General features: G+C 41.1%; 1 protein-coding gene across 7 annotated transcripts in view; it reads left to right on the top strand.

The window, feature by feature from the left end:
* mlip (muscular LMNA-interacting protein) overlaps positions 1-15,557 on the top strand; it is a 62,470-nt gene that overhangs the window by 18,585 nt on the left and 28,328 nt on the right. For 3 of the 7 annotated variants that reach the window (XM_009307055.5, XM_021480705.3, XM_009307054.5), the window contains exons 4-7: positions 4,487-6,862; positions 10,318-10,389; positions 13,549-13,629; positions 15,487-15,557. The exon at positions 15,487-15,557 is cut by the window's right edge and continues 13 nt beyond it. In XM_009307055.5, the coding sequence (XP_009305330.2) occupies positions 4,487-6,862; positions 10,318-10,389; positions 13,549-13,629; positions 15,487-15,557 (2,600 nt within the window). The remainder of the gene's footprint in view (positions 1-4,486; positions 6,863-10,317; positions 10,390-13,548; positions 13,630-15,486) is intronic. The other 4 variants (XM_073920492.1, XM_068212988.2, XM_073920493.1 and 1 more) reach the window with 2 other exon arrangements.

Genomic DNA, 15,557 nt, shown 5'->3' with positions numbered 1-15,557 from the left:
TGGTATGTTTGTTGCACGTCATATCTCAGCAGGTGGGATTTCGCCAAGTAGGAGGCGATCCTGGATTAACATCTATGTTGATCCTGGAATCCCATTCCAGGGGTGGGCAAACTCGATCCTAGAGGGTCGGTATCCTACACAGTTTTGCTCCAATACTAATCATACACACCTGAGCATGCTAATGAGTGTCTTCAACTAGAAAACTATAAGCAGGTGTTTTTGCAACCCAAGCTCATTCTAGAAAAGTAGCCCCGCGGACATTTCTGGAGACCGCGATTTACGTGGCCGGAGGTTTCGAGCGAACGCTGCGGGGCGGTGTGGCGCTGCTCCGCTCCTCCTCTTCGTGCTCGCCGGCCGACGGCTCGCCTCCGAGTGGAGGGCTTTCCCGACGCAATCAGTTTGTCCGCCTAGCTCACAGCGTTGCATCGGCGGAGCGGAGGCCTCGGAGGAGGAGGAGCCGGCCGCGGTGGACGACAACCGGGATCGAGTCCGGAGAAGAGCGGTTCCGGAAATCAGGTAAGACGAAAAACGGAATCCGGAAAATAAGGGCGAGAACGCGGCGGGATCCGAAAACGCGGTCGAAATCGAAGACGAGGGCTTTTGCTCTTTTTTTTTTTCGATCCGGCGGCTTTTCGCGCGAGAATAGCGCGGGTGCGAACGCCAAGCGCTCCCGAGAGGCGCCCGCCCAAGACACGAAAAAGCGCGCACAGCGGCCTCTCGCGGATCCGCGAAAACAAAAAAACGCTTGAATACGTACCTCCCGTGATGTAAATCGCGGTCCGCAGAAACGTCCGCGGGGCTACGTTTGCACAATGAGCCCGGGTTGTGTTTTTGATTAGAGTTGGAGCTAAACTGTGCAGGACACCGGCCCTCTAGGATTGAGTTTGCCCACCCCTGCCCTAAACCCAACCCTAACTGTAAATTATTCCCAAAAGCAGATGGGAATAATAGTTGGATAGCAACCATGTTGAAGTACATAAACTAAGCTTGACTGAAACTGTAAATGCATCGCTTAATTCTGATTGGCTGATTGGAACGTTGTTCCAGGATCAACATAGATGTTAATCCAGGAGTATGTCCTGCCTGGTGAAATCACACCGAGCACAAAGCTCTTGATGAAACATCGATCTTTAACTTCTGTCTGAACGTTTTTTTGGGGGGGGTAAAATGCCACATTTACATATAAATACCTAACGACAGACCAGGAAACAAGCTGTTCAGGCTTTTCAAGAAGGGATTTAGAGATAAAAGCCTGAGCGTAGGGTACATTGTAATAATTCAAGTTGCTTTGGGATGACTTTTTTAATATCTTTTAACCTAACACTAATGAGAGACATCATGATAATGAGTATGCTAGTCACAGGCTATCTTCTGTGCTGATCGGAGATAGCTGTGGTCCCATGTTAATTAAACACGCATTAGGGCACTTAAAAGGTAGATCATGTTCTGACCGAGCGATTGATGGATTGGAATGTTTATTGTGTCTAATTAATCTGTGTCAGTCTGCTTAAACATGATGACTCCTCTTAAAATGTCTTTCAAAGAGTCCTTGTGCTGTGGGCTTGCCCAGTTGAGTAGCTTAAACTTAAAGATTATTATTAAGTTTGGTGCCGGGAATCACTAAATTAACATTAAAGATATTGTTTGAGCGTTGCCTCAGTGCGAATACAATCAGGAATACAACATATTGGATTTCTGAAAGCCCAATTGATCCCTGTTGTTTGATATTGTAATTCAGGGGTGTCCAATCATGTTAATGGAGGTTAAGAGATTCACTTCAACTAGCTCCAATACACTTTCAAGGAAGCTTGTCTGAAATTCAATCATATTCATTCATTCTCCTTTGGGTTAGTCCCTTATTTATCAGGGGTCACCACAGTGGAATGAACCGCCAGCTATTCCAGTTTACCCAACTAATCTATAGAACGTGCCTTTGGACTGTAGGGGAAACCGGAGCACCCGGAGAAAGCCCACACGGGGAGAACAAACTCCTCATAGAGATTCGAACCAGCAACCTTCTTGCTGTGAGGCCACAGTGCTAAACACTGAGCTATCATGTTGCCCTTTCTTATTATATAGGATGTAAAAGACAATATGTGTAGCATGTCTGCATTCATAAGCTGTATATGCCCCTTTAACACTAAATAATGCACTATTTAAAGAAACAGCCATTTGTACTGGTGTCCGAAACCATAGCGGACATTCTGAAGTGCACTTAAGCAATCCCACAATGCATTGTAGTTACAAATGTACAACCAATGCAAACTCAATAGGAAGAGAATACCCACAATGCACTGTGATGCTGTGTTCATGCCAGATGCGGAACATGCAAACAAATTGGGCTACTCGCATATAAATAGAGGTGGGAAGTTTACTCGCTTCATTCGCTCGTCAAATTCACTTCACAATAGACATGGATTCGTGTCATGGGCAGGGCTTCTGTCTGCCTGGTGACGTTAGCTTTGTTGCTAAATGGCTAACATGGATTTTATTGAGAGAGTAGCTGTGCTTTATTTGTTTTAGAAAGGCTGAAAAACAGCGTAGTTAGGTTCGGCGCCATGTCTGAGTCCATTATGATCCTTTTAGAGGTGCATCCAGCTCTGTGAGTTCATCAACTCCAGAAACTATCAAACTACTCGCTCTACAAACAAGTGTTTGCAGGACTATACAGACAAAGCAGAATAATATAATAAGAAAATGTCAGTTTGCAACATCAATCAGCATAACGTGCTGTTTTTAACGTCTAAAACTAAATGGAAGTGAATGAGAGCGGAAGTCTCGATCCAAAATGATTCACATCGCTGTGCCCACTCATACGCGAAGAATAGGGTGAATAGGAGCAAGAAAAATGGGCAAGAAATACCCGGATGACAATTTGCGTCTGCTTTTATTCTGAAGTATGCAATCAATGGACCACCAATAGATGATTCATACATGAAAGTGAACCAATGCAACCCACACAGTCAAGACAAAGGCAAGATAGCAGGTATAGAACAAGCAAATTCCCTTCATATTATTCATGTTGATACAATATAGAACAAATGCAGTACCTACTCAGACAGTATGTGGTTTTGAATGCAAGTGGCTCTCTGTTAGCTGGTTGGGGGGTTTAAATTAGGGTTGAACTTTACCTATATGGACCTCTGGGAACAGGATTAGACACTTCTGTCTTAACAGGTGCCTACATCTCTGTGCTGCAGCAGATGTTTATGGTCACATGGTCGATCATAACTTGCATTTAAGTATTGCTTCTGGTGTAACAGAATATTTAAAGGGATTGTTCAACCCCAAAATGGACATGGTCATCATTTATGGTACTCATCCTCCGCTTGATCTAAACTGCTTTTTTCTATCCAACACAAATGGAGATATCGAAGCATGTTGCCATTGACTTCAAGAGTATTTTTTATTCCCACTACAGATGCCATTGGCTGCTCCCCACCCACCCCACCACCCAAAACTATCAGGAATATCTAGTGTTGTGTTCAAGAAAAGAAACTAATGAAGAAGACTACTAAACGTTTTAGAACCACAGCAAATCAACCCAGGCTCATTCTGAAAACTTAGTCCCACAGACGTTTCTGGAGACTTTGAATTATGTAGCCGGAGGTACGTATGGCTGCATTTCATTTTTTAAAGTGAACGCTATGGGGCGGTATGATGCCGTTCCTTTTCACGCTTACCAGTTGACCGCTAACCTACGTGTGGAGGCTTTCCCGCTGCAACCAGTTTGTCTAGTTAGCAAGTTGTGTACTTCGGCGGACTTCGACTATGACGATAACCGGGGGAAGAGCGGTTCCAGAAGGCAGGTAAGACAAAAACAGAGTCCAAAAAATAAGTTCATAACAGGGTGATAATGTGGTAAAATCCGAGAACGTGGTAAAAATCAGAAAAGGGCTTTTCTTTTTCTGGATGGCTTTTGTAAATTGTTGGTTGGGTTTTAGGGAAGCAAGCGGGCGGGCGGGTCAATCGGTAAAATTGGTTGGGTTTAGGCAAGGAGGAGGGTGGGTCAGCCGATTGGCCAGTCAATCATTCAGTCAGCCTGATGGACAGTCGTTCGACAGCGGCCTCTGGTGGGTTTATGGGAGAACAGCGCGGGTGCAAATGGCACTCGCGAGAGACATTTGAGACGCGAAAAAGCACACACGGCGGCCTCTCCTGGGATTCACGAAAACAATAACTGCAAAAATACATACCTCCAGGGACGTATTTCGTGGTCTCCAGAAACGTCCACCAGACTACGTTTTCAGAATGAGCCTGGGTTGAAGCAAATTGGGGGGTTGAACTATCCCTTTAAAATCTAGATATCCTTTCAGTTATGATTTACTGTATCAGCTTAAAAAAACAAACATGCTCCGATATAAACCCCTGTGTGGAATTGATGTGTTGAGCATTCTCCAGCAATCAACAATTAGACATCATTGTAATCATTATTAAAATGAGCTCTGTGAGTTGATGTTTCTTTCATTTCTATTCCCCCCTTCAGATTCAGTCCACAGACAATTTAATGCTTAAACCACCCACCACCCTCACTGGTTCTCCTACAGAACTTACTGCCGTATCCCCCGAGCCTGGCCCTGCTGTCATAGAAACCACTGATAACAAACAACCCAGCGTTTCCCAGCTTGGATTTCACAACATATCAGAGGCTGCCGAGGTCAGCTCAGGTCCGTTTTTAAATAGCTCATCCCAAAGACAAGAGGCCCTCAGTCCTGCCAGCTCTGTGGATTTTTTCAATTCTCCAATGTCTTCAAAAGAGTCTATACTCTCCGAGGGATGGGACAAAGAAAGAAGCTGGTCAGGCTTTTACATGTTCTCACGGGATGGATCTCGCACAGTTTCCCCATGTTCCTCTATAAGATCAGGAACATTCACACCTTCTGTGGTGAGAATCAAACGGCATTCTTTGGCTCCTGGGTCTAGTTTGCTACACATGTCGTCCACTTGCGGGACACCATGCTGTGATAGTCGGGCAACCTCACCGTGTCCCCTTTCACCTCGTGGCCGACACAGACTCCCTCCAACCCAGCTCTCCCTGTTAACAGCTATTCTCAGAAAAGGTCGTCTACCTGTTCTATCCTCTTCTTCTCAAAGACCTTACACTCCCTGCTGGCCTATCAGTCCGGTTAACGTGTCCTCATGTTTAGCATGCTCAGCTGCCTCTTCTGTTGCACCCATGAACGTGCCCAAAGCAAAGTCTTGCACTGCCATTGATCGATCAGGTGGGGAGTCTTACCATAATTCAGAACTTCAGAAGCAAGACCAAAGTTCTCTTTTAGTCTCATCAAAGGTTAAGACAGCTGAGGAAACCATACCAACAAAGCCATCAGAAAGATTTGACTCATGCCAACCTTTCCCTAGTAGTAGCAGGGTAGAGTTACACACAAATCACACCCCATCCCCAAGCTTACCTCCAGTCCAAACTGCCCATTCTCACTTGTCCAAATTAAGTCATAGGGGAAATCGTTTGCCGGTAGTTCCGAGCTCTCTTTTGTGTGGCTCCCATATGAGCCGCTTGTCTCCTAAATCAAGCTCTCTGCTTTACTACGGCACTGAGAACCAGACAAATCAATCAGGGTCAAGGGATTGTCCTGCATCTGTGGATACAAACAAGTCGGTTGAATCTTTAGCATCTGTAAGGCACGTTGAAAGAAAAACCAGATCAGACAATTATTCAATAGAGCTAAACCAGAGTCAGAAATCATCCAATGAGCCCTATTCGAAACGTAAAGAAAGTTCAGCTGACTATTCAGCACCATGTTCAGCTCCTAATTCATGCAAGTCTCCTTCCTTTCATCACATATTTGAATCCCACAGTGATTCTGAGAACCAGAAAAATCAATTAGCATCAAGGGAATCCCCTGCAATTGTGGATACAAACAAGTTTCCTGAATCGTCATCATTGGTAACAGATGTTGAAACAAACCCCCATGACAGGTCAGAAATCAAATATTCAGTACAGCTAAAACCGAAATCATCCAATGAGGCTTATTGGAATCTTAAAGAAAGGTCAGCTGACAATTTAACTCCAGATCCAACTCGGAATTCATGTAAATCTCCCCACAGTGATTCTGAGAATCAGATTGATCAGTTTGCATCAAGGGGATCAAGCAAGTTGCCGGAATCTTTAGGATCTCTAACCCATGCTGAATCAAAACCCAGATCAGACTTATATTCAATAGAGCTTAAAAAAAGCCAGAAACCAACCAATGAGCCCTATTTGGAACTTCAAGAAACGTCAGCTGACCACCTTGCACCAAATTCAGCTCAGAATTCATGTAAATCTCCTTCGTTTTATCATTCACTTGAATCCCACAGTGATTCTGAGAAGCAGAAAAATCAATTAGCATCAAGGAAACAGCCTGCAATCGTGGATACTGATAAGGTACCTGAATCTTCAGCATCTGTATTGCATGCTAAAACAAAACCCAGGCCTGCTGAATATTTAGGAGACCTAAAACAGTTCCAGAAATCATCCTATTCGAAACACAATGAAAGCTCATCTGACAACCCAGCACCAAGTCCACCTCGGAATTCATGTAAATCTCCCTCCACTTTCGAATCACACAGCAACAAAATCAAAAATGATTTGGAAAGAGTGCTCTTGTCATCCCCTGCTTTAAGACTGTCTCCCTCTCCCAAACCTACGGGTTTCTCCCACCTGCCCCACACACCTCCAGTATCTCCAGCCTTTCCCCAAGTTCATCCAAAATCCCGGTCCTCCACCCCAGATTGTGGCACACTGTCCCCCTCGCCAGGCCGTCACCTCTCCCCCTCACCCTCATACTCCTGCTCATCACCCTCTCCATCTCTGTGGGGCAGCTCACAAGACTGCACAGATGGGGATTGTAAAAATAGAAAGGTACAGGGCACGGCCTTTCACTGTTACCTGCACGCAACTTGCATGCTTTAGCACCGAGCACGGGCATTCATTCATGGAGTGACATGCATTCCTAATCACAACCTCCCACATTGCTGGGAAACATGATCTATGCATACATGCCAGAATAGTAAATCTTCGGTAAAGGCGAGTTTTGCATTTGCACGTACTCTGTTGGTTTGAGCTATGAATGCATGGTCTGACACAGTGCTGGCGCAGCTATATGTGGCTAATATACAGCTTTAATGATCTTTCTCGAATATTTCCCGAGTGATGTTAAACAGAGCTTTTCACAGTTTTTGCTAGACTGTTTTATTCTGGGGAGAAAAAGTCTTATTTCTTTTAGTTTGGCTGGAATAAAGGTTACTTAAATAATTTGTAAGTTCAGTATGCAATAGCCCCTTAAGACTTTTTTTTTTTGCAGAGCAAACCACTAATTAACTAATTAAGCTTGTTGACCTAGTTAATCTGGTTAAAGCTGCGGTCACACTGGGCTTTTCCTCCCATAGACTTCCATTCATACGTATGTGAATGCGTCAGACCGGAAACGAAGGGTCATGCGTTAAGTTTCGCAGGTTGCTGCGGTGCAAAGTTCAAGCTTGGTGAACTCTGACCTGTGAAATCGCATCACTTGACTGCGTGAGAACAATCGAGGATCAAAACATGACCTCTCTGGACAGAAATTTAAAACATGGAGCAATCGCTCGCTTTTAAAAATGTCTAATAAACCTGTTTAGTCCCGCCCCCTGTTTAGTCACAGCGCCGTACGACAGAATTGCGCACACACAAACTCTACTGTGACCGGCGCTTTAGTCTTTAAATAGCACTTTAAGCTGAATACTGCGAAATATCTTATGAAATATTATGTGCTGTAATCATGGCAAAGATAACAGAAGTAAGTTATTAGAAATGAGTTATTAAAATGTTGATGTTTAATAACATGTTGATCAAACATCTCAGTTAAACAACGCTGGAAATATTTAAAAAATTAAATATTAAAATCATTTTTTCCTTCAACTCTACATTGATGTAGCACAAATATACAGTATATGATATTTACACACACACACACACACACACACACACACACACACACACACACACACACACACACACACACACACACACACACACACACATATATATTTAATATGTGTGTGTGTGTGTGTGTGTGTATAAATATCATATACTGTATGTTTGTATATATATATATATATATATATATATATATATATATATATATATATATATATATATATATATATATGTATATGTATATATATGATGACCCAATGGTAATGTGCCACTTTTATTATTTATTTTGGAAATATGCTAATTTGTCAAGCCCCCTAGAGTTTTTTTTCTTCATGGTTTGTTGGGTATTTGGGTGGGGGGGAATTAGGACGATTCTAACACCAAATTCACATGGGGCGTCAGCTTCAAAGCTTCCCATTCAATTTGAATGGGTGACATCAGGCGTTGCTGAACTGCAGTGTGGATCCGTCTGGGGGTGTTTAGCAGGGTGTCGGATGGTGGAGGGATGTTGCAGACGTAAGTTAAGTAAGTTCCAAATTTGCACAAATTACGCTCTGCATTGTTCCATACAGGCGGAAGTGACAAACTACAAGCTTTACATGTTTATATCTTCTAAATATGAATTCTAGATATGGGCCAGTAGGGGCCTTCTGCATCTACTGGTAGGCTCAGAAGTCTGTTATCATCCATTCACATGGTTAATCAGCTATGCTAATAGAGAACACTCCAGATCTGTTTTTACATTACTGTGATGGTTGGGTTTAGGGTTGGGGTAGAGGCATACCTGTCAACCCTCACGGGTTTCCCGGGATTCTCCCGTATTTTACAGTTCTATCCTGCTATCATCCCGTAAATGTATTTCCCATATTTCTCCCGTATTTTTCTCTGAAGGGTGGCAAATAAACATTAAAGAGCTGAGCCTTCCTATACGCAACCCATACCGCCGAACCACCAGGGGCCGCCCTTACTCTTAAATGTCAGTCTGTTCTGTGCTTTCGCTTTGTTTAGGCATGGAAACACTTTGAAATAAACATAGAAACGGCGCGATTCCCTTCCTTTTCAATACAGGTGCCGTCTCCCCTTCATATACAATCCTCAAAACAGTCATATAGAGGTGAATGACTCTCAGCTGATGCGCTCAATAGTGATAAACAGACGCTGCTTCCTAAACAAATTCTGTACACGCGATTTGAAGCGGAGTGTAATAATAATAATAATAATAATAATAACAATAATAATATCTAAAGATATCGATCTTGGTGTTTTTTTTTTCAAACACAAGTAATTTCCTCCTAAATGAGCATAAAAAGTTAACAAAGCAATCGAATGCTTTCATTATATAAGGGTAGATGTGTGCAGTTTTAAAGTGACACCTCTGTTATTTAATGTCAAAAGAAAAACATCTAAATAAATCATTCGATGCTCTTTAATCAGAATGTGTGAGCCATACAGTGAAGAAACGCCTCATGAGATTTGATAACTTAATTCAATTACATTATAACAGCTATTAATTTTAATAAGCTGAACTGTTTGCCTAATTATTTGCTGCTAATGTATACAATATTTATTTTTTTTTTGCAAATAATAATAAAACATATTAATAACCACTTAACTGTGTATTCACAATGAAGCAGCTTCAAATTAGCATATTTAGTCATTTGGGGATTTTTTAAGGGGAGGGGGGGGGGGGATTGGGGGAATCCCTTATTATTGTAAGCATATCCCTTATTTTCTATTTTCACATCCCAATGTTGACAGGTATGGGTAGGGGTAGACATTAATAAAATACAAATAATTGGGAAATGTAATCAATACGAAATAACAAAATAATTCTCGTTAACTTCCGGCCACAGCCATATTTGATCTATAGCTGATTAACCATGTGGATGAATGACAACAGCCTTTTGACTCTTCCAGTAGGCGCAGAAGGCCCCTACTAGCCCATATCTATCAGCTGTAAACCACTGATAACACCCATTCAATTGAGTGAAAACATTTGAATTGACTAAGATTATCTTAAAAACTAACAATACTTATACTAACTATACTTTATGTTTATTTTATGAGCTCTTTAAAGCAACCTAATTGTTGACTTTTTGCCATTACATCGTGGACAGATTATTTCCAAAAAAAAAAGGAGTGTTTCTTTAATGGTCAGCATAGCAGGCATGTGTGTTGGCATTTTACATTCATCCATGCCCCAAGAAAGAAAAAGTTTCAAGTATCGCATGTTTGCTTTTAGAATAGACTCATATTTCCTTGCAATAATAACTGCATCATGATATGACTGCTTCTTGATAAGGGGATTACTCATAACGCCCACCCTTGCTGCACAGCTGTGGATTATTTTGGTTTTGTAATTGTGGTTTTTATGACTTCTCAGTCAACCTTTCCTCTTATAGACATACAAGATCAAATCCACCTACAAGGCACTTGCCGCTATTCCTACCAATACGCTGCTTCTGGAACAGCAGGTGAGCTGCTTTATCTAATTACTCATTACAACTCTGAATGGCAGCTATTTCTAAATTCATTCGCTTTTAGAATAAGCCATTGCATTAGTGTTTGTATCAGATTTTGTGCAATTGTAATGTCATTAAAGATAGTCAATAGATGCTATTAGAGTGGGATAAACCTGCATCATTATCTTTGCTCATACTTTACAACTCTCACTAGTAATAAACTCCCAATTTACTGCTTATTAGTAGTTGTTACTGTAGTATTTTGGTTTAGGTATTGGGTAGGATTAGACATGCACTGTTGAATAAGATCATACTTTACAATAATCAGCCAATATCTTAATAATAAGCAGATAATAAGCCAGTAGTTAATAGTGGAAATTGAGACAATATTTGGTATTGGTACAAAGTATTACCTTGATTTTTATCATACTTTAAATCTTTTAAATGTCACATCTACTTTTTGAGCATAGACTTACGCCCCATGCACACTGGGCGTCAGCTTCAATGCTTCCCATTCACTTTAAATGGGTGACGTCAGGCGTTGCTGAAATGCATTGATGGAAGCGTCAGCCAATCAAATCGCTGTATGCAAATACACCAGCTCAGACAGTAACCAGTTGCTGACTAATTTAATTGGCTGACGCTGCTATGATGATCGCGTCAGCCCCAACTTCAGACACGCCCTCTGTCAAGTGTTGATGCTGAAGCCCCGTGTGAATGCACCATTATAACTACATGTTCAACTTAAATGAACGCCAATCTTCAATGCTTTGGTGCATAGATTTAAACTTGGTCTCACTGGAAAGAAGACACTTGTCAGATTGTAGCTCAGAAAGTTCACATAAAGTCAAATGAAAAAAAAGTTATGTCTCTCTAAGTTTGTAAAAGTAATAAAATAAATATATTATTTATTATATTACATTATATATATATATATATATATATATATATATATATATATATATATATATATATATATATATATATATATATATATATATATATATAGTTTACAAAATACTAGTTTTAACCCAAATGTTACAGAAAGCTTAAATATCTGAACAATTTATGTTCCAAATTTGAAGTTGATATTTCAACAAATAGGCTTTCGGTAGGATTTTGTTTGGTTGTAGTACCAAACATGACCACCAAATGACATACACTTTACATTGGTGAGCATATAAGAGCCCCCCCCAAAAAAATTTTGACGTATGTTTTGAGAAATATAAACCATATTTTGACATACCTTTGACAATATTTGTAAGGTAGACATACAATTCTAAGGTAGTTTGGTGGTAATTGATTTGAAATTGGCCTCTAAAGAACATCTACAATTATTGTGCATAAAGATTGCTGTAGCAAAGTAATGCTTTACAACTCTGATGAGTATCTTTGCTGCAAGTTTAACAAGTTGTATGAGTTTGTTTGTAATATCTATCAGTCATATATGGAAACTAGACATTTTAAGCTTTCAAATGATATATAGTTTGTCCTTATTGCTTCATGTTTAGACTACCATATTATGCTTTAAATAAATAACCGTAAATGGTCCCACTGGTTGAAGGATGATAGTAAATGGATTTTGATCTCCTATTTATTCTTATATACCACTAAAACAGTGGTAAAATATATATCCGGAAGTCTTAGACCTTTCCAATGATATACACTACTTGACAAAAGTCGTTGTGGATCCCAGTTGTAAGAGCAACAGATAATAACTGGACTTCTAGTTGATCATTTAGAAAAGTGTCAGAAGGTGGATTTTTCCCATGACCTGCATGCCAATCATCACAAATACTGCAGAAGACCTACTGGAACCAGCATGGAGCCAAGATTCTCACCGAAATCAGTCAAGTTTGGTGAAGAAAAAATCATGGTTTGGGGTCTACATTCAGTATGGGGGCGTACGAGAGATCTGCAGGGTGGATGATCAACATCAACAGCCTGAGGTATCAAGACATTTGTGCTGCCCATTACATTACAAACCACAGCAGAGGGACAATTCTCCAGCAGGATAGCGCTCCTTCTCATACTTCAGCCTCCACATCAAAGCTCCTGAAAGCAAAGAAGGTCAAGCTGCTCCAGGATTGGCCAGCCCAGTCACCAGACATGAACATTATTGAGCATGTCTGGGGTAAGATAAAGGAGGAGGCATTGAAGATGAATTCAAAGAGTCTTGATGAACTCAGGGAGTCCTGCTGAACGCTTTCTTTGCCATTCCAGATGACTTTATTAATCAGTGATTTGAGTCATGTCAGAGATGTAAGGATGCAGTCCTCCAAGCTCATGATGGAGTCAGACACAATATTCATTCTGTCTCCACTGCAGCAGGACTTTATATTCTATACTGGACATTATTTCTGTTCAGTGATGAAACTTTTGTCTAAGCAGAGTCAGACCTTACTGTCCTACTGAAATCAGCTAAAATCAAGGCATGATCATATTTTATTTGGTCAAATAAGTGTAATCTAGAGGTCTATGCCTTTCATATATTCCACTTATGATACCAAATGATTAACTAGAAGTCAAGATATTATTTGTTGCTCCTAAAACTTAAATTATCAGATAGTGTACAGTTTGTCTTTATCAGATTATGACTTCATTGCAATTTAGTAAAGTAAACATTAAGCGTTCAGCCATCAGCAGTCAAGGGGTTAAAATAATTGTTGGTTAGTAAATGTTACAGTTAATATATTTACTAACACAAACAAACAATGAACAATACATGTATTACAGCATTTATATTAGTTAATGTTAGCAAATGAAAACATTGTTAGTTGTCGTCCATTGTTAGTTCTTGTTACCACAGTGCATTAACCAAAATGAACAAGCACCACTTTATAGTTTAATAACGCAATAGTAAATGTCTACCTATGATTAATACAGATTGTCCATTCCTAATTCATGTTAGTATGTGCATTAACCAATGGACCATTATTTTAGAGTGTTATTGACATCAGTCTGGAATTATTCATAAGCAGATAAAAGAAGCTTTAACAGCGCAAACCTCATTAGACATTATAGCAGAGGTTAAGTCACAGTGGACAGGGTCAGAAATGGCCATGTAGACACGGATAGACCTTTGGGATTCACTTTACTACCCTTGTTAAGGTCAAGATTATTAAAGGATTAAAGCTTCATCTACAACTCTTAATTGTGTCCCCGCTGAAGGCTATAGATGAAGAGGTCAGCAAGAAAGAAGCTTTGCTCAACCCTGCAGACAACTATTCCTGGGAAGACCTACATGCTGAGGTACTGCGAGAAAAGTGAATATACTGTGTCTTTCACTTAAAGTACATGCTGCAACCTAGGTTGATTATTGATACGTACCCCCATCTACATTTCTGGAGAGCGCCAAATATGTCCCCGGAGGTACGTTTTTGACAGATTTTGTTTTCACAAATCCACCAGAGGCTGCTGTGTATGCCTTTTCAGATCTTAATTTCTCTCGCGAGTGCCATTCACACCTGCTGTTCTCCAGTAAATCCACCAGAGGCTGCGGTGTATGCCTTTTCAAATCTTAAATTTCTCTCAAATTTCTAAAGTGAGGTGTGTAGTGATGGACACTTCACGCACTCAACGACCGCAGGTTTGCTCACGTAGTGGAAGGGGCGGAGCTATCGGGCGCACATGTTGGAAAACTTTAATTATTTTGGATGGTGAAAGCAAAACTCTCCTATGAGAGTGATTATAGCGCCTCCCGATGGTGAATGCGGTTATACTCACGGCAGGTATTATTTGATAATTTAGTCGTTTATTTCACTGATCTGGCGACTGTCAAACGTCATCAGGGAAACGGTTTGAATTTCCGCTTAGTAAAAAAACATTAGTGTGCCATTTGGGACGACACTACATACACTGAAAAAAATAATATGCTAGATTTACTAAAGAATATAGTGCATCATTTTTGCATCCCTCTTTCTAAGCAATTTTCACATTAAATTTAAAGCAATATTACCTAAAAATCTTTAGTTGGTGATGCTTAATTTTTTTAGGTATTGTAGCAAATGGTTTTGCTCAAATTTATTGGTTGGTGTAACTTAATATTTTAAGCAGTTTTTGTTTACAAATTTAAGCTATTTCTACCATTAAAGTTCTGTTTACCCAATTATAAAATCTTAAGCTAATTTACTGAAAATGTTTAGTTCTTCAACTTTAAAATACTAAGTCACTCGTCAGTTAACCTACAATTAGCTATACATTACAAAGTGCACGCTTTTTCGCGTCTCGAGCGCCTCTCGGGAGCGCGCGCCATTTGCGCCCGCGCTGTTCTCGCGCGAAAAGCCACCGGAGGTCGCTGTGGAGCGACCATCCGTCCGACTGGCTGGCTGAACGAACGACCGAACGAACGATCGACAGGGCGGCCGGCTGATCGGCCGACCCGGCCGCCCTCCTCTTCCTCCTCCTCTTTCCCTAAACCCAAGCGACGGTTTGCAAAAGCCGTCCAGAAAAAAAAAAAGCCAAAGCCCTTGTCTTTGATTTCAACCGCGTTTTCGGATCCCGCCGCGTTCTCGCCCTTATTTTTTGGATTATGTTTTTAATCTTACCTGATTTCTGGAACCGCTCTTCCCCGGAACCCGATCCCGCTCGTCCCCGCGGCCGACTCCTCCTCCTCCTCCAGACCTTCGCTCCGCCAACGTAACACTGCGAGCTAAGTGGGCAAACTGGTAGCAGCGGGAAAGCCCTCCACTCGGAGGCGAGCCGTCGGCCGGCGAGCACGAAGAGGAGGAGTGGAGCAGCGCTACACTGCCCCGCAGCGTTTGCTCGAAAAAAACTAAACGTGGCCGTACGTACCTCCAGCCACGTAACGCGCGGTCTCCAGAAACATCCGCAGGGCTACGTTTCCAGAATGAGCTTGGGTTGGTAAGTACACAGTGCAAAGTGTGCAGTGTGCCATTTGGGACGCAGCTTATGTCTTTTGCATGTCTAGAAGAAGCATCTTGATTTAATAATTTTAATATATTTGTACTACAAAACAAGACAAAACTGTAATTAAGAAAAGCATTAGACTGACCGCTCTAAATAAATAAAGATATAAAGTAATGACTTATGCTTTCTCTACGGCTTGCCATTGTTTCTGATGTGAGAGAGTTAAATATCTCTGTGCAGATGTGTTCTCCTGCGCAGCTGCGTCAACAGACCGCAGAGCTCTACGCCACCATTGATGAAGTCCTGGAGGA

The sequence above is a fragment of the Danio rerio genome, chromosome 13, assembly GCF_049306965.1.
Source record: "Danio rerio strain Tuebingen ecotype United States chromosome 13, GRCz12tu, whole genome shotgun sequence".
Lineage (NCBI taxonomy): Eukaryota > Metazoa > Chordata > Actinopteri > Cypriniformes > Danionidae > Danio > Danio rerio.
This window is presented reverse-complemented; position numbering and strand designations above follow the sequence as displayed.